Here is a 24,558-nt window from a genome sequence, read left to right as displayed (position 1 = left end):
TTTAGAACATACTTCAATTTTTTATCCATCCTGAAGTACTTTTCTTTCTACCATTGGTTTGATGTTCAGAGATGTCCCTCCCATTTTACCCATCATAATATTAAAATAAAGAAGCTTTGTCTGGATATATTTTGACCTAATTATTTCACTTTAGATGTTTACTTCAGTGTTCAGTGTGGCAGGACTGGATGTTTTCTCTGGGATACATTAACCCTAAGAACTCTGAAGAGCAGAAGATCACAGAGATGGTTTACAACATTTTCCGTATTCTCTTGTATCATGCAATAAAGTATGAATGGGGAGGCTGGAGAGTGTGGGTGGATACTCTTTCTATAGCTCATTCCAAGGTAAGAAATGGCTCGTGTATTTTTTTTTAATACTGGTAACTCCTCCAAAGGGACTAGCAAGCTCGTAAAATAAGCTGTAAAGTGATTTAGTGCCATCTGGTGGCTGTCTCCATACATGTCAAGGTGTCACTTTTTGTTATCCTGTGTCCTTTGAAGTCAAACAATTTGTAAACTGTACATAATGTGGTGTTAAGATTCTTGTTAGTTTTTGTCCAAATTAACGTAGCATATATTCATCCACGTAATCTTTACTTTTCTTTTTAAGGTCACATATGAGGCTCACAAGGAGTATCTAGCAAAAATGTATGAAGAGTATCAAAGGCAAGAGGAAGAAAACATAAAAAAGGGGAAGAAAGGGAATGTGAGCACCATCTCAGGTCTGTCCTCTCAGACAACAGGAGCAAAAGGTGGAATGGAAATTCGAGAGATAGAAGACCTTTCACAAAGTCAAAGTCCAGAAAGTGAAACAGATTACCCTGTCAGTACAGATACAAGGGACTTGCTCATGTCTACAAAGGTGTCAGATGACGTGCTTGGAAGTGCTGAGAGACCAGGAGGAGGAGTGCATGTGGAAGTTCATGACCTTTTAGTTGATATAAAAGCTGAAAAGGTCGAGGCTACTGAAGTAAAACTTGATGATATGGATTTATCACCAGAGACATTGGTAACTGGAGAAAATGGTGCACTTGTAGAAGTTGAATCTCTTCTAGACAATGTATATAGTGCTGCTGTTGAAAAACTCCAAAACAATGTCCATGGAAGTGTGGGCATTATTAAGAAGAATGAGGAAAAAGATAATGGTCCATTAATAACTCTGGCTGATGAGAAAGATGAACCTTCTACTAACAGTACCTCATTTCTCTTTGATAAAATACCTAGTCAAGAGGAGAAACTTCTACCTGAACTTTCAAGTAATCACATTTCTATTCCAAATGTGCAAGAAACCCAGATGCATCTTGGTGTAAATGACGATTTGGGATTGCTTGCACATATGACAGGTAGTGTAGATATAACATGTACTTCAAGTATAATAGAGGACAAGGAGTTCAAGATTCACACAACTTCAGATGGAATGAGTAGCATTTCTGAGAGGGAGTTGGCTTCATCATCTAAAGGATTAGAATATGCTGAAATGACTGCTACAACTCTTGAGACAGAGTCTTCTGGAAGCAAGCCTGTACCTAGTGTTGATGCAGGAAGTATAATTTCAGATACAGAAAGATCTGATGATGGTAAGGAAGCAGGAAAGGAGATACGGAAGATCCAGACAACTACCACAACCCAGGTGTGTTTCAAGTGCTGTAGTCATGTATTTTTCCAATGTCATTGCTCTTTGTTGCTGCTGGATAAAATAATAGTATGAGATCTGAAAGGCATTTGAGGTATATTTCTTTAATTATATGAATGGTGTCCATCCTCCAAGCCTAATTGCTTTGAAAATGCCATGATGTGTAAGGATTGCGAAGTCTTTCATATCCGTATAAAAAAATACGTATTGCAATTGTGGATGCTTTAGTTTAAAAATCTTAGCTAAGAGAATCTCTCGTCTTTTTTCTTTAGTTCTTCTGGACACATTCACAGATACTTTTAGAATTCTGCTTTAGACTTTCTTGTTATTATGTCTTAATATTCAAAATATCTATATTTTACTATGAAATCACACTGAAGTGGTTTTTACTCTTGCTGTACCTTTCTCAGAGTGTAGTCTTACAACACCTCAGTAGACTGTATTTCTTCCTGTACAGGAATGCTGGCATAAGCAATCTTCGTATTTGAGCCTAAGAAATGAATAGTTTAGGTATAAGAGAAGAAAAACTACAACTTGATTCCCAGACCAGAGAATTATTAATTAAAAAAGTATTTACTTTCTTCTTGGAGATCCTTTCTTGCCTAGGTCTCCCTCTGAAAAATTCTGAGAAATTACTGTTTTTGTGAGACCCATAGCATACTGAAAATGGAAGGGCCAAGCCAGAACACTACTCTGAAAGAATTGTACTCTGTATGCACAGCAAAATAATCTGAACTTTTAAAGCACAGGATTAGTTTCCTCACTGGCATTGTTCCGAGACTGTAGCATGTAACCAAAGATTGTTTTTAAGGATGTTATAAGGTGAAAAAAATTACTGCCTTCAAGATTTTACTAGCTGACAGTACGTCTTGTGTGTACACCAGCATTTTTCTTCTAAGATTTTGAATTCAAGCAGACTTCCTGAAAGTATGGAAGAAGAGCCAAACAAAGACTGTCAGAAATTGCTCTGCCTGGTACCGTGTAGTGTGTACCAAATCATCAGAAGAAAGAATTTCAGAGATACACTCAAGTACACTCAAAGTACATGTCATCTGATGAAAGAACAACGATCAGCCTGCCCTCTTTGTTCTTCAGGGAGACAATACTTTCAGAAAAACTCCAGTGAACTGATGTTTTAATTTATTTATTTAAAGAAACATGGTTTCCAAAATGGATACTTTCCCCTTTAAAAAAAAAATTAAAAAGATTAATCAGACCAGTGGGTTCTAATATACAGAAACAATCTCTCTTCTAATTCTTTCTTCTATGGTAAGAACCTCTGTTTTGAAGAGAAAAGTAGAGGGAGCTCTTGCATTCCCTAGACAGGTTTTATAAGGGTTTAAGGTTCTTATACTTTTCAAAACTATGAAAATCCTCACAACATCAGTGACACACTATCAAGCATTCTTAGGGATCCTTATGTTTAAAAGTATTCGGTGTAATAAAGAGCAAGCCCTAAAAGCTCTCAATAGAAATAGTGTACCTATTACTATCAGTTCAAAAAAAAATACTTTAAGTCTTAAAATTAAGACTGTTAATGCCATGGAAACCGATAAATGGAATGAATGGAGGATAACAAGAAAAAGGAGCAGTCCATTTTTATTTTGAAACGCATTTTTTTTTTTGTTTAAAGAGTAGAAGACAAAGGAAATGCTAGTGTTCAATTGCTATGTACATATATGCACCCATAAATACAGTGAATTTGTAAAGGATAATCTTACTTTATAGTAGCTAATGTAGAAAATCCTGTTGGTGTGACTTTCAGACTTTTCTGTTCTTTAACCTTTTTTCTTGATTAATTTCACCTATAAAGTTGAATAATAGAAAAGTAAACCCCTAAGTTTTATTATTAGAATAATTAATATATTTATTAAAAGACTATAATTATTTGTTAAGATTAAAATGATACATAAGTCTTAATAACTTTGTATCAGATCATTGTAAGAGAGAAGCAAAATGTTTTACTCCCAGCTACTCACAAAATTCCTTATATCATCTGAACCTGTAAATTATCTACAAACCATGTACTCTTCCAGAGTCTGACTCTACAAGTTAACTTCCATGATTCTCCATCTACTACTTAAATTACAGTTATTCCCACTAAAATCAATGAACAACTACACTGATTTGATTTAAGTCAGAAGCCATTAATATCTCTTTGAAATATTTTTTTTAAAAAAATTATCAACTGTGTAACCGTCAAAATTAGTATCTTTTAATCTCTTCTTTGGTTGTTTCAAAATACCCTGTGAACTGTAAGCTGTCCATACTTAAATCTTTTCTGTTTAAATGAAGTTAATATTAATAAAAAAAGATCTAAATATGTATTAAATAAAAGATAAATCAAGAATTATTGTTTTCATGAGTAAAGAACAGTGTTAATTTTAACATATCTACAGTGGAGCTGGAGATTGGTGTTTTGATTGCAGCATGCATAGGAACTGCCACATTAGATATGATCCCTTTGAGACAACTGAAAACACTGAAAATTACTTAAAGACTGTCCATCCAAGTGCAGATAGTTGGATTTCATGGCAGTTTACACAACACACATCGAAGTCCATTCTTGGAAATATGGTATTATTGGCTGGATAAAACTTCTGTTACGATAGAGTTATGATACCATTACTGCTGCTGACATGACAACCACCTGTAGTTATACCCAAAAGAGAGCAAGTGGTATGTGGAGTTGCTATTTTCCAATTTTCTAAAAATTTGATCTACAGTCAGCTCCCCACCTTATCAGTAAGAAGTAAGCTGTCTTTTATTCAAATGGACTGAAGAGAAGCAACAAATTGCACAACAAAGTAGAGATGGGAACTCCTGCTTACTTCTAAGAAGAGTTAATGCCTTTATCAATATTAGATCAAATATTGAAGAATATAAAATTACCTCTTTCCTATGGTCCCAACTAAGAAGGACTGAAAATGGAGTTGAAAGCAGTATGCAGAAGACTAACGTAAAAAATGTGAATCTTAGATGAGTCTAAGAAAAGAAGAATCATTTAAAGACATCAAAAAAATAGAGCAAATGAAAGCAAGAGTAACAATTTTGATCCCAATAGGTCTAATTGAATGAAGGGAACCTGCTCTGCTCTCAAAATGCTGGCTACAGAAGATCAAAAACAGACTAAAGATCTAAGAAGCTTTCCAAGTCAACTCCAATGCCATGTCCATTTCTGTATTGCTAGCACAAATATTTCTTAAATGTCTTTGCTTTTAAATTCCAGATGTAAAACAGTAAACTGAGATCAGGAAATGAATATGTGAGCAAAGCAAGTATATTTTCTATTTTGCCAGCTTTAAGCTAATCTAAAGTCACTTTAAAGTAGTTTCAAGGATCACACTTTGTATTTCTTTTCAGAGGTGTTGCACATTGTAATTTTGTTGTTACTATTATTAATATGATCAAGTTAGATCAAAACGTTTGTTCTTTGCTGCTTTTTTCTTCATGGTATTCTCCATCATATCCTCTATGTATATCTTTTACATCTGTCTTTATCACCAAGTGGAAACAGTCATGACTATGTAGGTATTGAAGAGGAATGAAATTCACATCCATCACCTGTTGAGAGAATCTAAGTGTCCTGAGGATCCACAAAACCTTTAGCCAATTAACAAGAGTAACAAAATTGCTAAAATGATATTTGGGAGACTAGACTTGATTCTCTAATAATCCTGCTAAAAAGACCATATTAATAAATCGGGTTTGGAGAATGAGGAGCTGTCTAAAAGTACACTGATTCCTTGAAGCCATCAATGTGTAGTTTGTCCATGTTTTGAATCAAATATTCAAAAAGTGTAGATGTTTCCTATAAACAATGTCTTATTACTGCTGACCTTGTACATGCTGCATTTTGTCTTTTTTGTAATACTTCAAGTGAAGAACCTGAGTGTAAAAAAAAATGGTGAATAGCTGAAAGGAAGGTCAGCTGTAGCCCCTCAGTGCTCACTGATTTGAACTGTAGCAGCTCCTTTACTGAAGGATACTGCCTGCCTTGGAATATCTGCATCTCCTGTAGTTTGTGCTCAGTCAAGTTTTAGTCCATCCTTTCTCAAATAATGTGATCCATGCAAAAAGACTTTACAAAAAGTTAACATGATTTTTTACCTTCTTGTTGATGTAGGCAGTACAGGGTCGATCTGTCACCCAGCAAGACCGGGATTTACGTGTTGACTTGGGGTTTCGAGGAATGCCAATGACAGAAGAGCAGCGACGACAGTTTAGTCCAGGTCCACGCACAACTATGTTTCGTATTCCAGAGTTTAAATGGTCTCCCATGCACCAGCGGCTCCTGACAGACTTGCTTTTTGCACTAGAAACAGATGTACATGTTTGGAGAAGGTAGGTGTTCTTTCCTTCTTTAACTCCTGATTTGTGTTTCCATCAATAAGGAAAAATTAGGTGTGTTGTAGATGTTACTGGGGTAGTGGGGAGGGAAAGACTTGGTGTTAGCTTAAGTACCCTTCTGTATCTTGCATCTTCTCTTCCCACCCCTTCCCAGCCTGTTACAGCTCTGTTTCACATAAAACCATTTTTGTTTTCTTGAGGGACTGTATAACTTATACATGCCTAACTAAACTGAGCTACTCTTACAGCTTACGTTTAGCATTAGGATCTGCTGCTTCTGTTTCAGACATGAGGAAGATTTGTGTGTCTTCTAATGGCTATTTTCTTCAACTGATCAATTAAAAGAGAGCTTCTCAACCTGCAAATCTTATAAATAAAACCTCTTTCCTATAACATTTGCTAAGTAATCACTCTTTCTAGTGGACAAACTTTTGTTTTGCATGCCAATTCCTGTGGTGGTTATATTTTAGGAAAGCAATGTAATTTCCTAGTTTTTTTAAACACTTTAAGAGAGATACTCAATAAATTACTGTTATTAGAGCCCTTAGATATAATAGATACTGTTTAATCTACTTCCCAGGACAGAATAGTTCATTTTCAGAAAACCTGAGCATAGTTAACATCCAAGAAGCAATTTATATTGTATTTCATTTCCAGTTTGGTGTTCTGTGATAGTCACTAGGAAACAGATAATTTTGGTATTTTTTTTATTTGGCAATATTTTTCAGAGGGATTTGTATTTTGTGTTTAGGTAAAGCTTAGAGATTAAAGTTCAGTTTGGATATTTTCAGCTGAAACCTTTAATTTTTTGTTTGCTGGCTGGCAACAATGTTGTTTTGGGAAAAGAACATACTTGCAGATTTAGAATTCCACAGTATTTTCACATAGTATTTCTTATTTTTCAGGAGTGACTGTTTCATAGACAATTTCTCACCAATTAGGAGTTGCTGAGATTTCAGCTAATCTTATTAGCATCTGGGGCTTGCAGAGCTTTTTCTAATGCTAAATTTAATATAGGTAATAAATAAATAATAAATTGTTAATAGTAGATCAAGCTATCACTATATTATCAAGTTTCTTCTTTAAAACACCAGCAGGTGTTATCATTAGGTGTTAAGAAGGGTGCTTCAAAAGGCACTGGTGCAGTATGGTGAACTCTTTTATATAAAATATCTTTCACACTGAAGAAACAACACCACTGCTTTCAGCAGACCTGCCTATGAAGTGAAGTGGTGGTTGATGGGGATACACAGTTAACGAATCGTTCTCAACTGTTTATCTGAAACTAATCCTGGTGTGAAAATAGGTAGCAATCAATTTGTCCATTAAACTAGTTCTGTTCATATTTTTAGACAATTTACATGCAAAGTTTTGTAGACCAGATTTTGCCTTTATAGCAAAGAAACTTTCACAGTCTGGTTGCAAAGAGTAAATTTATCTAAGCTTTTATTTTAACTGTTTGTTTTTAACCCATTCTTTCTTCTGTTCTTGCAGTCACTCCACAAAGTCTGTGATGGATTTTGTCAATAGCAATGAAAATATTATTTTTGTACACAACACAATACACCTCATTTCCCAGATGGTAGACAATATTATTATTGCTTGTGGAGGAATTTTACCATTGCTGTCAGCAGCCACATCCCCAACTGTAAGTACAATATTTCCACCTAGTGGTCATAACAGAAACTTTTGTTAATAATACAAACCACTATTTGCGGTTGACTTCTCTTCTTTAGGGACTCCTGTACCCCCCCTGCCAATTCCTTCAAAAAAATTAATTTATAATCGAAACTCTTAAGCTATGATGTACAGAGTGTTTATAATATTTTGCATGTGAAATGCTAACTTTATTAGAGAAGTACTACTAAGTAAGAATAATATTTCTTAGGTATTTAGTATTTTGTTTGAAAGAGAAGACCATTAGGATCATGGTTATGAATCTTGATTACTGTAACAAAATTACATGCTTTATGATGGCTAGTTATTGATATTAATAAATCTGTTTTGCATGACCACCATTTGTTTGCATGCCAAATGACACCAGAAGTCATCTCTTCACTACTTACTGTTTATTTCTTCCTTCAGTAGGTCCTGACCTTAGTTTCATTTTTTTTTCTCCAGTCTTGTATTGAAATAGTCTGATATTTTTATCCACTCCGATGTTCTTAGTAAGTTGGAAGTTCTTTCAGTGATCACAGCTCAGGCAGGCAAAGTAGCCTGGTAGAATGATTCATGAAAAATAGAAAAATATGTTGTAAATATTGCATTGTTGTTAATAATTACAGTATTTGAATGTGGTGCCTTGTCTGTGCACATATCTGTAACTATTTCTTTCATACTAAACATTTTAGCTTGAGCATGCTGTAAGTATCTGCAGTGAATACAGGTCTTTGAAAGGGGAGCAAATGAGGCCAGAAGGGACACAGAGGCTCCTTTGAAGTAACGTAGCTAGTAGGCCCTGGAGCCTACAAATGTAGTTTGGCAGTGAAAGTTCAATTCCTTGTTCTAGCCATTCAGCAACTGAGATAAATTTACTTTGCCTCTACTATTACTTCTAGTTAGCTAGCAGAAAAACCTATTTTGCACAATTTTATTTGAAAGGTAAGAATGGGTGGACTATCAATTGGCTAAACATTGATATGACTTTCAGCCAGGCAATTAATAGTAAAATGGTGTCTACTATTTTCACTGTATTAACTGGGACAATATTTGCTATAAGCAAAAGCGCAGGACTCACAGGAAACACTATAGTTCTCTGTTGTCAGAAGAATGACATCAAGGTTGCTGAATAAAAGATCTTGCAAGTGCTTCATTGTAAATATTGACAAGTATGAGTGCACACCAAGCCATCCTGAGATGCAGACTGTACTATCAGTCTTTACATAAAAGGACATTGGGAGAGATTTTTTAAAACAAACCTTTTAGGTATTATTTGAGAATGAAGAAGTTTTCATTGCCATCTTTTATATAAAACTATAAAACAGACACAGCATTAATTAGGCTGTAATTCCATTGAATGTCATTCATGTTTTTAGCTCTTATTCTAGTTCATGCAGAGCCATTCTATATGATAATAATTTAGCACTTCACCATTTCCCTCTATTTGTTCTGGAGAGATGTGTGTGTGTATGTATATAGATAGATAGCTGATACAGCTTTATAAATTACACATCCTTTTGTTAAAATATTGTGTGTTGATACTGCCTTGCTACAATTGTAGTGATTTTCATGCATTGATATAAATAAATACATTTCCAGTAGCTGTCTTCAAACTGAATTAATCCTACTTTATGAAATAAAATAATAAAAAAAGATTACTTTTGCCCCAGATATACAGGAAAAGTGGGGAGAAGTAATTGATAACATCACAAATTACCTTCACTTTCTAGGTGATGATTTCATTCATCACTTCCACCTAGCAGAGAACTTCTTTCCTCCCATTCAACTCCTTCCCTGTTCCATCATTGCCCATCCATAAACATTAGCAGGAAGGTGGATTTATTCATCATACAAAGAGCCAAACACATTCTTTGTTGTCGAGAAGGTCCCTCTCCCTCAGTATTGTTCTGAATCACAGTTATGAAGGGACCAGATGTCCTGTTGGGCATCAGACCATTTCTGAATATCCGTCATATGATGAATGAGAAGAAGTTTCGTACTGATTCTCAGACTTCGAATATTTTTGCATCCTTGAACTGCTGTGGAGAAAGTGGATGGGCTGCTGTTAGGATGTGTTTCTTCTCAGTCTGGATAGGGCAAAGTAGTCCAGTGCTTACAATCAGTTACAGAAGACTCTGTCTTGCTCTCTTCCTTCCAATAGCTGCTAATTGGAAGAGAAAAGAGGTCTGACACTGGAAGTTTGATATGACATCTCCACTGCATAAAAACACTTATGGCAGGCCTTCTAGTGACACTGTCTGCCCGAGTAACTCTCAAGGGAGGAAAGAATCAATACACTTTCTCCCTCACCACTTCAAGGAATCACAGAATCACAGAATGGCTGAGGCTGGAAAGGGACCTCTGAAGATCATCTGGTCCAAACCCCTTGCTTAAGCAGGGCCACCAAGAGTTAATTGTCTAGGACTGTGCTGAAATGACTTTTGAGTATCTCCAAGGATGAAGACTCCACCAGCTGCTTGGGCAACAAGTGCCAGTGCTCAGTCACCTCCACAATGTAAAAGCGTTTCTTGATTTTCAGATGGAATCTGCTGTGTTGTGCCTAATTACATTAATGATTTTTTTTTCAACAAGATGTACAGTCCGAATTTTATGTTGCGTCTCATGAATCCCTTCCAACCTAAACCATTCTGTGATTCTGTGTGATTTTGTGATTCTGTAATTTAAACTAGGCACAGTATTAGAAGTCCAGTCAAGCAGTACTGCACTACTCTAACAAAAGCAAGCTGTTCACAGGTTACCTAAACTGCCTTACTGGATCAGCCCAAAGGCCTGACTGGTTTTATCATTCTGCCTCTAACAGCAACTGTTTGCAACTTAGATCAAAATACAGTAGTCTGAGTTTAATGATGGACTTGGCAGTCCTGGATTAATGGTTGGACTTGATCTTAAAGGTCTATTCCAACCTAAATAATCCTATGATTTTGTGATTCTAATGATACTTTGCTTCAGCATTGAGGATTTTAACAGCTAGAGAGGGCGTCTGGGCTGTCAAGTTTAATAACCGCTGAGGAATTTATCCTTCTAGACTCTATCTAATCTTTTTTGAAGCTTCTTACTCTTTTAGCCTCCGTGATATCCTATGGCATCGAGTCTGACAAAGTAATTATATAACCTTTGAAGCCCTTCTTGTCTTTGTTTATTTAAGCCCGCTTAAAAGTATAAAGTCACTATATGCCTTACTATTTATGCTATGAAAGGAGTGGTTAATCATGTCTTTATTCATCTCCATATTATTTATGATTTTATAGGCTTGAGTCATATCTCCTTGTCTACCTGTTTGAATCCACAGAGTCTTCGTCTTGCTTAGTCTGTCTTTGGAAGCCTCTGATCCTCCATATCTCTATTCTGTGGAGCTTTTCTGAGGCGTCAAAATAGTCACATTTTGTAGATCCTGTAGAACACATATATTTAGTTTATCAACAAGTATGAGCTCATTTTACTTAATTTCTTCCTTTTTCACTCTTATGAATTGGGTACTCAAATATTCTCACTGAAGGCCTTTTGGGCCCATACTGACATTTCAAAGTAGTATTCTCACTTATTTCCTCCTAGTGTGTTGTATTTGAGGCGTAGCACAAGTATTTACATCTACTTCTAAAAATTAATTTACATTTCTGTCTGGAATAATAAAATATGAGACCAAAAAGGCTATAGAACACACAGTAAAGATCATTCCACCCTTTTACTTGAGGATGATAAAACAGGATGGAATTCAGGAAGAGATTAGAGTAAATTTAGCTATCCACTTGAAGTACTTGCAGGTGGACTAGATTTCTAGCTAGTGGAGATCCGCTCAATAGAAGCAAATTATTCAGTGCTCTTTCATGTAGACACCTAGTGGATAATAAGCCAGATCCTGCTGCAATGACTGTTAACCTGGAGCTGAATCCAGCCTCTTGTTGTGAGGTAGCTTGTTTTCTTACAGAGAAGATGACAGACAGAAACAGAGTTCCTTTATTATTCTCACAGTCCTACCTATTCACACTTCCTTGACTTCAGTGTGTCAGCCTGAGTTGAAACAAAGCCTCATCCTGGGCTGCTAATTCTTGGAAGTCCTAAATGTCTGTTACAAAACTCTCATCTCAACAATCTGCTACAGTTAGTTGTTATTAAATGTGTCCCATTGCCTCTCGTATTTCTTTAAAGGTATTTCACCTATTTCTCATTAATAGCATAGATGCTGAATATTGGATGTTTGAATTAATTAGGGCTATATGCAGAAAAGAGCCAAGAGATAATTTTAGCAAAATTACTTTCAGAATATCAGAGAAATTGCAGGTTTTTTCTTCTTTTCTGCAACAGATTCTGTATTGTGTTCTCTCCCTTGCTGAAAAAACAGTACTGTCACAGTTTTTTTAAAAAGATGAATGTTTGGGGAATTTCCAATTTCAACAAGATTTTTTCCTTTGCATAGTTAGGACTTGGCATGAAATGGCAATTCTGGGCTGGGTGGAAGATTACTCCATGATCCTTTGTCTGCTGTAGAACAGGCAATCTTAATTATAGAATTTCTTCACTATTGAATTACAGAAGCACAGAATGCTTAGCACAGAATGCTTAGCGTTGGAAGACACCTGTGGGGATCATTTAGCTCCCCCGCCCCACCAAAGGAGGTTCTCCTGGAGCAGGCGGCACAGTCACATCCAGGCAGGTTTTGAATGTCTCCAGAGAAGGAGACTCAACAACCTCTCTGGGCAGCCTGTTCCACTCTGTCACCCTCAAGGTAATGAAGTTCTTTCTCATATTCAGATGGAACACACACTGTGTTGAAGTTTGTGCCTGTTCCCTCTTGTCCTGTCACTTGGCACCACTGAAAAGAGCCTGGCCCCATCTCCTGACACTGGCCCTCAAGGTATTTGCATACACTGATAAGATCCCTCTCAGTCTTCTCTTCTCCAGGCTACACAGGCAAAACATCTACTGCTCTCCCCTCATCTACTCAGCCAGCCATTCCATCCTAGAAGGCTACCAGGTTAGTCAGGCGTAATTCCTCCTTGGTGAATCCACGTTGACTGTTCCTGATGACCTTCTTTTCCTCCACGTGCTTTGTGATGTCCTCCAAGATGTGTTCCATCACCTTTCCAGGGATGGAGGTGAGGCTGACTAGCCTGTAGTTTCCTGGGTTCTCCTTGCCCTTTTCAAAGACTGAAGTGACTGTGCCTTTTCTCCAGTCCTCCATGACCTTTCAGAGATGATGGAGAGTGTCCTGGCAATAACATCTGCCAGCTCCCTCAGCACTGGGAGGTGCATCCCCCATCAGGGCCCGCGGATCTGTGAGTGTCAAGTTTGCTTAAGTCATCTCTAACCCGATCCTCCTCAACCAAAGGAAAGTCTTTCTCCAGACCTCCTCTCTTGCCTCCAAGGTCTGGGAAACTGGAGGGCCAGCCTTGGCAGTAAAGGCTGAAGCAAACAAGGCATTCAGTAGCTCTGCCTTCTCTGTGTCCTTTGTCAGCAGGGCACCCACCTCATTCAACAGCAGGCCCACATTTTACCTAGTCATCCTTGTCCTGCTGACGTACTCGAATAGGGTTTTGTTGTTGTTCTTGTCCTCCCTTGCCAGATCTAATTCCAAATGGACCTTAGCCTTCCTCATCGCCTCTGTGCATGTTCTGACCACATCCCTGTAATTCCTCTCAAGTGGCTTGGAATTACTGTAATAGAAATTTGCCTTTTGCTGTCCTGTTTTTTAATCCAGACTAGGATGATCTGAACAGTGCTGTGAACATGAGCCTTTAAATATGAATAGGAAAAAGAAAGAATCATTATCTATGTAAGGAAACCACTCACAAATCTGTGAGTGACTCAAGCACAGTGAAGGTTGTATGTTTGCATGGAATACATGGCAAAGTTTGCTGTAATATGCAGTAATTATTTCCACATATTTTAATATTTCCCTTGATTTCAGTTCTATGCCACCCCTGTCTCAGGGTCTGTACAAGGCCTTGCTTCTGATGCTGGTGTTTTTAAAGCACTGTCGATTGTATATATGAAACAATATGAAACTGAAGCAAGTGTAACAAAAAAATACACCCTATTTTGTTGTTTTGCAATATAAGCTGGAGTGTGTTGCAGTGTTGATTCTGATGTCTTATTAAATTGGGGAATTAGATAATTCTGCCAATATTATAGGGAGGCTATAAAATATAAAATACTGATAACCTTTTTTTTTTTTTTTCTCCTTTCTGTGGGGAGGTCTTTGAGGCTTTTTTTTCTTTTTAATTACAGCTGTAAGGAAGACATTTTTAAGGTGGTGTACAAGTGTGTAAAAAGCATATTTGAGGAGCTGTAAAGAAAAAGGTTTGCAGAGATGCTTTCTGTTAATAGCAGCTGGTTGCCAGATAAAACACTGTGTACAAGCTAGGAATTTGAATTAATCATTGCTTATTACAAGAATAGCAGCTGTGACAAGTACTTGAGGACACTGAGTAAGGCAAAAGAAATTTGAGGAGTTGAAATCTATGTGACAATGGAGAGTAAATTTCCAGACCCCTTGCAATTAGTTTGTTTTCCCACTTATTCTGTGAAGTCTATAATTCTAATTCTTGCTTGCAGCTTTTAAAGCAGCAGCTCTCAAACTGTGATCTGAGAGTTGCTGGTGTTACATGAACAGCTGGCTACAATGCTCAAACATTTAAAGACAGCCTTATTAGGTTTGTGCATTAAAAGCCAAGATGAGATATTTTTCTGTATGTTCTGTATATATTGTTAGCATTACTGTGTTCATGACTCATGTGATGCCACGGCTGCTGTGTGATCTGTAAAAATTCTGAGAATCAACAGTGGTACACTGATGTAAAAACTGTCAGCTAGTAATTGAGAGATAATAGCCACAGTTCAATTCTCGAGGTACCTCCATCTATAAAAGGGGAAGACACACTTAAAAACTGGTTGAACATGGTATTTTCTGTTCTGACAGGAAAGCAAGCAGTTTGTTTCATCTTGGTTTTCTTTCTGCTAGATTAGGTTTTCCAACTATTTAAATGACAAAAATATTGACAAACTCTTGAAAATTCAGTTTCTTTCCCTTTTTAAAATGTAACCAGTTAAAACTTGAGGATTAGTTCCTTGCCTATTGTCATAAGAGAGAAAGTGCATCTATCTACAACTAAAACATAAAAATCTAACACACCTATGTAATTGTGAACATTGGAATTTGAAGACTAACTCTGTCCCAGGGGCACAGTGAATCTTTAATTTTATTTTCTTTCTGTGGTTCAAAAGCATTTAAATACCTGGTATGATAGTGATTTAGGTTGAAGGAATCCCACCCAAATGAATGTACAAAAGGAGCTATCTTGTGTTGCTTCAAAGGAAGGAGCATTGTGCATGAAGAACCAGTTTGCTTTTTGTGACGTACATGTGTTTCGTCAAAGCATTTTAAACATATTTGCCTTCTCATACAAGGATTAAATATTTTATTACATTTCAGTTGAATGGCTTGTTGCAAAGCAATAATTTTATTTCTATACAATCAGTAAAAACATCACTTTGGTTTACATGGCTTCATAAAATTGCTGTATGTACTATATAAAAGATGTACATTGGTTTGGAAGAATCAGTGTTTACATGAATGCCATAGTACAAGATTTACAGTTTTCCTTATGCATAGCTGTCTTTTGGAAGTCTTTATTTTCAAATGTTCATTCTGAGCTGAAATATTTTGCTGTTCTAATTACAAATTAAACAAATGTGTAATTCCAAGATACTAATTTGTTTCAATTTTACATTGTATTTTTAGTTAACTTAAATAATTTTCTTTTTCTTTTATTGTTGTGATCTGTTGTCTGTTTTGTCTGTTGCATGTCCAGGGTTCTAAGGTTAGTATTGCTGCTGTAAGTTTCATTTTTTTGCATTTTCAAAAAATACCTTTTTTTTGATCATTTAATATTTTGGCGCTTTTTTATTACCATTATTATTTTCCTGTATCATGTAGTAGGATGTGAATAGGAATGTATTAGGGTAATCATTAACTTTTCCTAACATGTTTCCCTTGAGTAACTTAACGCATTGTCAAGTATCATGCTTACTGTTGGCTGCCGGACTGAATGTAGGCAGGCCCATGAGCTAGTTTAAGTTATAAATACGGTTGTTAATAGAAGAATTCTTTAGGCCCTGAACACGTTAATTATATGGGAGACTTGTTACTGCTTTTAAAGTATGCTGAATAGTCATGAGATGGTGATCTGTTCACTTTTTAAAGAGTTTTTGAGCTGCATCTCTCTAAAATATTGCTAATACCTGAAAGCAGCTTGATTAAATAATGGATCTTATTTTAAACATCATTAGAGTATCAATGTGCTGTATTTAACAGGTAGAACTGATGGTAAGTTTTGCTGTAAAATGTCATTTTTTACTTCCATCCAGCAGAATTTTAGGGAAATTTGTAAAAAAAGATTTTATTTTTTTCAATTCAAAGTCTGCAAAAGTCTTGGTAAAATGAAGTAAAGTGTTATATAAAATGAATTTATTACATAACTTGTAAAAAAAAAAGCAATGAGTATTCTGAGGAGGTTTAAGACTATGATTGATGCAATACAATTGAAGCTTAAGAAAAATCAACAGCAGGCAGTCAGTTGGCTGCTAGCAAGCCTGAAGTTATTTCAAGCATGAGTTCAAAGTTAAAGTTTTTATAACTACCTATGAGTTTTTCTAGGAGACTTACAGCTATAGATTTTTGCAAATATGTTTTCTTTGGATGAGTGCTTTCGAAAATGATGTTCCAGTCTGTTATAAAAATCCAGCAACTTATTCCAAAAAGTAGGAACACAGCACACACTAAGCGGGGGAGACTTGGTGAAAGAAGATAGGCTGGAAATCGTTCTTCTGAGAGTTGTTATTTTACCATTTTTCTGATATTATTGGGCAGATCAGACAGATGACAGCCCTTCCCAAATCACTCATGTAACTGACATGTTACATCCTGAAGAGAAATTAAATGAAGCGGTATCTATCTTTGTGGTGACACATGCCACATTACATCCTTCATCTTTCAAAACAGTTTCTTCCTTAATACAGTTTGGCACAGTTCACACTTTAATAATTTTGTAGGTGAAGTATTCTAAAAAGTGAGTTATGAGTGAGGTTACTAGTTTTTTTTTAGAAGTATGGAAATAAAGAAATTTTTATTTTTCTGTATTTTTCTTTGGAAGGAAATGGCCTTAACAGCAAAAAATACATTTTGAATATTTTTTAAAAATACTTCTAAGCAAATTAATAAAAATAAACAAACCTAACAAAAGTAATAATTTTCAGAGGGACTGAACTCCATGTTCAGAAAAGCCCTGAGATCTGAAATCTTGTTGACAGTAAGAAGCAAACATCTGTAAACAATTTCAAAAATAGTATTTAGGCATATAAATGTGGACACAGTCAAGTACTAAATCCTGTTTTCAGTTTTTCCTAGCTCCAGAGGTAAAAGTGTTTAAACAGATATTTATTTTTTTAATTAAACTTATTGTTTCCTTATGTATCTGCACTGTTCAACACCTGAATGCACTTGAAAACATGACCCTGGACTTCTAAGTATCTTTTTGGAGAAAAACATGGCCCCTTTCAGATTTCAGAAATACTGACCTCATTCAGCATTTTTCTGTGGATTCCCATTAAGGAGAATCCAACACTATATTAGGAAAGAAATAGCCATTCTCTGGGAAGTGTGAGCTGCGTGCCATATAACTTGTCATGTTTTTACTTCCCCCTGTTGCTGTCATGAGGGAGTAAACGTTCTGTCTTCTGATCTCCAGGAGAATTGGACTTTGTCAGGTCCCGATATGGTATAAGCATTCCCAGGGAGAATCGATTCATGGAAACAGGGCAATACCGTGTTTTTTCCCACTCCACTCCTCACATTTACTTGTTTATCTAAAGGAACATAAAAGCTGTACAGACAGTAATTACTTTCATCTGTTACCTGTCAGTTTGCTTAGCCTATGGAAGAATGTAAGAGTATGTTGCACCCATAGATACCGTGCATTGTTTTACTATCTGGCCACACTTTGTCTTTACATAGTTGCTAAAAACCTTCTCATTTATATTAGACTTTTTCTCATCTATTACAGCATGTAAATGTAAATAATTTTCTCACTCTTTGTGCTGTCTTAATTCGAATTTACGTAAATAGTAGGAGATTTTTAAGTAACTCTTTAACGTTTTTGTCATTAGGCATAACAATTTAGATTTGTATGTGTATGTGCTGTCTTTATATTCCAGTTGTGTTCAAAATGTTTAATTCAATTATCTCCTTTTAAAGACTGAATTGGAAAATATTGAAGTGACACAGGGAATGTCAGCAGAGACAGCAGTAACTTTTCTCAGCCGTCTGATGGCAATGGTTGATGTACTAGTATTTGCCAGTTCTCTAAATTTTAGTGAGATTGAAGCTGAAAAAAACATGTCTTCTGGAGGTCTAATGCGACAGTGCCTAAGGCTTGGTAAGTTGGCAGACAGTATGTATTAAATAATTACTTACAGATCAATGAGCTACAGATGGATCAAATAGTGACACATGTAGGAAAGGACTTGTACTGACTATGATGTGATAACATAAAAATCCTGTTTATTATTGATTTGAGACAGTTTTATGGTTGATTCAATTTAGGCACAAGAATAAGCTAAAATGACATGTCTGAGATTGTTCTTTCTTATACGTTTCAAATTGTTTATATTTTGGGGGAGTAAAAATATTAAATATAATTAAATAAATTGAGATTTTTTTTTTCCTTAAAACTGCTTTGCTACCTGCATGTTGCAGGTTTCCTTATCCAGGTCTCCATGGATTTGGAAGACTATTTATAGGCTATGTAAGAAAAAGCGTGGGATGCACGTGCAGACTCTGTAGACCTTAATACATGTTGCAACAGTCTGGCACCTCTCTTCACTATTTGCTATATACTGTTACAGTTAATTTAGGAAATTTTTAAATTTATGAAGAATTCAAACTATTCTATGCAAACTCTATCAGTTTATCCTTGCAAACATTAAATTTTGACTGTCATCTGGCATGGTGCTGTTTTGCTAATGTTACATCCAACATACTTTTTAATCTCTCAAATGATGAATAGTTTTTGTACTCAGATTTTGTCCTGTTATTATTCATACCACTCATTAGGTCACTGATAATTATACTGCCACTAAAATAAAAGTTGTGATTTATGCTCAATGATCATTTTTCATCAAATTCTAAATTACTGCCTACTATTTTTTTCTATTCTAGCTGTACATAAGTACTTTCAGATTTTAAGTGTTGATAACAAATCAATAATGTACAAGAGCTCCAGTTCAAGGATTCATAATTTTCAAATGTTAATGTAGTGATATATCAGTTATATAAAACATTCAGTTGTTCAACTAAAGAATAAAATAAATAAGTCAACATCATGCTTTCTTAGCACCAACAGAGAACCTAATGTGAGAACTATGTGGCACTTGTTATTTGGATATGGTTACTGTCATATCAAATTAGATATACAGATTGCTAATTGATGATCTGCCTATAATAATGACAAAATACTCCAGTTTGTAACATTTTCGTAACGTATTTTTAGTTTGTTGTGTGGCTGTGAGAAACTGCTTAGAATGTCGGCAAAGGCAGAGAGAAAGAGTGAACAAGACATCATTAATCAGCAGTAAAACTCAAGATGCTCTTCAGGGTGTAACTGCAGCAGCAGCAACCAAGGTAACCCACTCCTCAGTTACCAGCAGCAATGACATCCATGCTACGGCTTCATAGGATCAGAAAATAATTGTAACTGCCTTCTCAAATATTTGGCAAAAGCTTAGGGTTTTGCTGTTAACTGATTTAAAGTAAATGTGAGGGGGTTTATTTGAAACAAGAAAACATTAACACAGTAGTATGACTGGAGTAATTTTAAATAAGCTTTTTCACTCTTGCTTGGTCTACTTCAAAGAAGTCATCCCCTTAAACCTGTCATGTATACCTACACAGCTTTTTTTAATTTGTCAGGACACTTGCAGTTTTGATGAAATCCTGCAATCGTATCTTTGTTGATGGAACATCTGAGTCCTGACAACTTCCACAGACCTCTGAATGCATATTAGACATCAGTATTTTCTATCTGGTTTTAGGAATCAAAGTTATTTAATATTCAATTACAGCTTAGTTTTCCGGTTTCATTAATTCATCATTCATTTTTATAATTAATAATTAATTAATAGCTTTTATTTGTGTTTATTGTTATTAATTTATAATTTCATTATAATTACTAATGAATAATTAATAAAAATGGGGGGGGGGGGTGACTTTAAGACTTTGGAAGTCCTGAAATTCAAATCTCAGAGAATTTAGCACAGCCCATGCCTACAATACAACACTTCGTATGATGTAAAAAAATCCCTTTTTTGGCTACTATATTTTCATTACTAAATTCAGCGGGTTTTCTTCTCTAAAGACTTTCAGATAGCATTTACAAACTGAGCTACTTTCACAAAATTATTTCATTAAATCACACCAAAACATTACATTTCTCCACATTATCACATTCAGTGCAAAGCAAATCAGTATAAGGAGACTTTTAGGTGTTTAGGCATCATTTGTAATACATTATCATTTTTTAAAGGAAGCATACTACTCTATGCATTTGTAATAATAGCAGTTATTCTGTAAGTAGTCTGTAATAATTCTCAGTAACATGAACATAAACTGATTTTTCAAAATTATTCTGCTCATCATTTTTAAATTTAACAAACATACTAGAAATAATTTATTGTACTGCTATGAGACAACTCTAATCTGAAATAACCTTTTGTGTGCAAATTATTGTAACTCTGGGAAAAGATACAGTTCTGAGGTACTGGGAAGATGTAAAATTTTTTATCTAAATAGTGTTAAGATAATAATTCATAACATTGCTTTATTTCTAGAACCCTTTTCTGAGTATTATGTTGGAAGCTTATTGGTGGTAAAAAAGAATCTAAGGTTGATGCAATATCTAAAAAAGGTGTCAAATTAAGGTTCTAACAGACATGCTTTGATATTTGGGGGTGGGGGGTGGGGGGGATAGACAAAAATCTCACTACTTTTTATTTTTAGACTCCCCTTGAAAATGTCCCTGGCAATCTTTCTCCTATAAAAGACCCTGATAGGCTTCTTCAGGATGTTGATATTAATCGTCTACGAGCAGTTGTTTTTCGTGATGTGGTGAGTAATATGTGCTGTAATTCTTTCTTCTGCAAAATCATCACTTATATTTTGAAAGAGATTTTGATTGCACCGGAATTAAAAATACCCTTCATGTGTTGTACTTTGTATATTATCTGCAAACCATCTGCTTGTGGCTTTGTAACTACCAGCCACTTTCTGCACTTTAAAATCATACTGGTAAGCTATTTCAGATTAGTAGCTAACTGTGTTTAACAGTCAGACTTGATCTTACATTAGCCAAATAATCACAGCCAGAAAAAATCAATTATGTCTTATGTTGATTAAAACTGGATTACTAAAGGTGTCAGCTATTTTTCCAACCACGGTAGGAGGAAGAATTACTATATGTATTACAGAACTGCAGCAAATTGATTTATAAAGACAGTTTTTACTTCTGCTAAACATATATATTTATACACACTATATGTAAATATATTTTTTTGTTGTTTTTCAGATTTTTCCATAGTTTTTTTAGCATAAATGCATCACAATGTGGGTTTTTTTGGAAATAAGTACAATAGGAATTACTATTATATATACACCAATAGGTATGCTTAAACTTCTCCAACCTAAGTTCGAGTAGATTGAAGTGAAGATTGATGTTAGAAATAACTTTAAAAAGAAGAAAGTAGAACTTGACACACAAAAAAAGTATCTGTCAGGATGACCTGATCATCTTGAAAGGGCAAGGTTGAATTTGGGTGGAGATCTTCTCTCACCTACCCTTCTTAAGTAGAGTAGAAGGGAATGGGGAAATGCTGTTTCTGGCATTTCCATGAAAGTTAATAAGAAGATTTCTGTTATTTTAAGAACTGCTAAGACATGCAGCCAAATTAAATAACACCCAGAAAACATGGCAGGCAAGCACTGGATTTGTCACAGAAAATGCATAATTGTGGAATTGTGAAACCGCTATAGGAGTAGATAGAAGCTGAAGTCTTTATGTCTACCGTGTTGAGTTTTACACCATAATAATAATAAAAAAAAAATATTTCAGATGAGCTACAGCAACTTAAGCTTAATCAGGATGATACCTAAGCCATTGATGGTAGTTGCCATAGAACAGTGGAATATGTGGCGTGGGAGGAAGACAGTGAAGTTGTCGTGGTCCTGGCCTTTACTTAAATCAGAGTCCTGGAAAGCTAGGGTTGCTGCTGACAGTCCTGTTCAAGGAGAAGACAGAATGTAGGAGCTGGGATTTATTGCTGGAAAAAAAACAGTGATCATATCCCTCCTGCTTTTACATGTTACCAGAAGCTGTTATGCCTGCTTATGCATCCAGTGTTAGCTAGAAAAGCATCTGTTGAGCTTAGTTCTCCCTCTTAGCAGTAGTACCCCTTACCTTCTTGTGTGGCCAGAGCTTTCGGAGTCTCATCCTTGGGGCAGCTAAAGTCAGTTGCCCTTGCAGTTGGGAAGCCTTGAAAGCACTTCCAGAGCAGAATCAGGCCTCTGTTCTGAAAGGCCCATTGGCTCCACAGTCCCAGAGACTTGTGTAGTGACCAAATTACCTGTAAAATTCAGTACTTAATACACGCTATGTTCATAGTACTCCACTAAAAATCCATTAAATCATCTATGTAATCCATTTGCTACTATACTAACAGATACAATGTTTCAGAAATATATTATTTATTACGCCTTGTGATGTTCTTGTGTGAAAATTCTATGGAAATGTCTGATATTATAGATCTGTTCCTTTTTCTCCAACACAGGATGACAGCAAACAGGCTCAGTTCTTAGCTTTGGCAGTAGTCTACTTTATTTCCGTTCTGATGGTCTCCAAATACCGTGATATACTAGAACCACAACGAGAAACTGCAAGGTCTGGGAGCCAGGCAGGTAGAAATATCAGACAAGAAATAAATTCACCAACAAGTACAGGTATATTTGTTTTCTTCAAATGTTACTTGATTATTTTTTTAGAGCAGTAATTTTGCTACAAAGTATTTTTAATGAGCAGCTAAAGATCCTAATAGGTAATTACTTGCTACTTTCTTCCTGTCTAATTATTTGGCTCTTTAACATACTTTGGCAGATTTCAGTTATTCTGTATATTTGCTCATAGGGTATAACTAGTTTTCACTGGCATATTGCTTTTTTATGGCTTTTTTCCTTTAACTTGAAAATAATTAAAAAGAAACAGGGTGCCTGATGGAGTTAAAGCTATAAAGTATGAGACAGTCGATCAGCACAACTTCCTAAATCTCTTATTTGTTAGGAAGAACAGATATCTTTAACTCTATACCATGAAATGTATAAACAGCAAACACAGCTGTTTGCCCATGTGAACTCCTTTTGTTTGAGTGAGGAGGTTTGTGAAAGGGTAGTGGAGGACTGAGTACTTTCCTGGAGTCCTCTGTGTTGGTGCCTGCGTTTAAAAGCCTGTGGAAACAATGTAATAAAAAGGAGACACTTCTGTTGCCTTCTTTGGCTGAACTGTTCCTGATTTTTGTTAGAAGTAGTGGTTTTTACTAGCATGTGTTCTTCAGCCTGAGAGGGAGGGAGTCTCTTAGCTGTCAGAACCCGTCAGAAATTAGGAATCCAAACTTTACCCCACTTTGTTTCAAATATTATACACTGTCAGTTCAGTAGATTTTTTCAAGTCTGAGTCAATTGATTCTAACTGTACCTTCTGTGTTAAAGGAGCTTAAAACTGTAACTGAATTTGTCCATGAAGGTCTTTATGTATGTTTTTCTTCTTGTACTGCTTTTAATTACTTTTTCCATTTACAGAGTTGCTAATTTTGATTCTTCATAGAACTTTTTTTTCCAATTTGTGTCATATTTACATTTAGTCATTATTTTCTTAATCATCATGATGTTTTGATTTACTGCTTATACATAATTTCTGAAGTCCATGTGTTTGTAGGCTTTCCATTATAAATGTATTACATGAACTTAACTATGAGAAATCATAATTTTTTGCACCTTCCTGGTTATACGTTACAGTTCTGCACTAAGAAACTGCTAGTTTCAGTGAACTGTTTCATCCATAATTGTCTTGCCTCTGTGTGTGCATACATAGATATCTCTCTGTGTGTCTTTTCCCCTATGAATGTTGCTCTTGAAGTGCCCAAATAATAGGTATGCTGTTTCCTATCTCTTGATACAGAACTTGTTTTCTTCCTTTAGAAATGCATTTTTTTGTTGATAATACCATATTTGCATGTTTCAATGAGATAGGATATCTGTCATGGATCCACAGTGGACCAGACCACACATGAATACTAGCTGGCTCACATTTGATTCCATGATTTTCTCCACAGTTGTGGTCATACCATCTATCCCTCACCCAAGTTTGAACCATGGATTCCTTGCCAAGTTAATTCCTGAGCAGAGCTTTGCCCACTCATTTTACAAAGGTAATATTAACATCATCTCCTAACCTGTTTGGGTGTTCTTATTTAATGTAATGTAATTCAAGAACTAACTGTGATGTAATTGTTGATAAATAAGTATACGCCTCAGGTTACATGGAGATCAGACCTGATGATACCTTTAAAACTTTAACTTCCTGCCTACATTTCTCTAGGAAATCTCTTTCCCTATTTTACTACCATTTATTAACTTTACTTATTATGAAATAAAAGAAATTAAATTTAAAAAAAGAAGTCAGGAGGAGGGAATGGATGTAGAAAATTTAAAATGCTTTTTTGGTTTGTGGTTGTTCTGCTACAATATTAAGTCCATAAAAATAAAATCAGGCCTATTTTAAAAATATTGCATACCACATA

The 24,558-nt window shown here is 35.5% G+C and overlaps 1 protein-coding gene and 1 long non-coding RNA gene across 4 annotated transcripts in view; one reads left to right on the top strand and one right to left on the bottom strand.

The window, feature by feature from the left end:
• NBEA (neurobeachin) overlaps positions 1 to 24,558 on the top strand; it is a 509,659-nt gene that overhangs the window by 169,411 nt on the left and 315,690 nt on the right. For 2 of the 3 annotated variants that reach the window (XM_027792046.2, XM_005241160.4), the window contains exons 21-30: positions 155 to 347; positions 613 to 1,632; positions 5,762 to 5,979; positions 7,480 to 7,633; positions 15,474 to 15,482; positions 17,915 to 18,095; positions 19,209 to 19,339; positions 20,714 to 20,821; positions 22,537 to 22,705; positions 24,091 to 24,186. In XM_027792046.2, the coding sequence (XP_027647847.2) occupies positions 155 to 347; positions 613 to 1,632; positions 5,762 to 5,979; positions 7,480 to 7,633; positions 15,474 to 15,482; positions 17,915 to 18,095; positions 19,209 to 19,339; positions 20,714 to 20,821; positions 22,537 to 22,705; positions 24,091 to 24,186 (2,279 nt within the window). Of the gene's footprint in view, positions 1 to 154; positions 348 to 612; positions 1,633 to 5,761; positions 5,980 to 7,479; positions 7,634 to 15,473; positions 15,498 to 17,914; positions 18,096 to 19,208; positions 19,340 to 20,713; positions 20,822 to 22,536; positions 22,706 to 24,090; positions 24,187 to 24,558 lie in introns of all 3 variants that reach the window. The other variant, XM_055802616.1, reaches the window with a different exon arrangement.
• Positions 5,848 to 9,802, bottom strand: LOC114013148 (uncharacterized). Its single transcript, XR_003556020.2, has 3 exons — positions 9,362 to 9,802; positions 8,052 to 8,202; positions 5,848 to 5,950 (listed from the first exon to the last, which is right to left on the bottom strand). It is a non-coding gene; the product is annotated as an uncharacterized LOC114013148 (long non-coding RNA).

Source organism: Falco peregrinus, chromosome 4 (genome assembly GCF_023634155.1).
Source record: "Falco peregrinus isolate bFalPer1 chromosome 4, bFalPer1.pri, whole genome shotgun sequence".
NCBI lineage: Eukaryota > Metazoa > Chordata > Aves > Falconiformes > Falconidae > Falco > Falco peregrinus.
The sequence above is the reverse complement of the archived record's forward strand: the minus strand, read 5'-3'. Positions and strand labels throughout refer to the sequence as shown.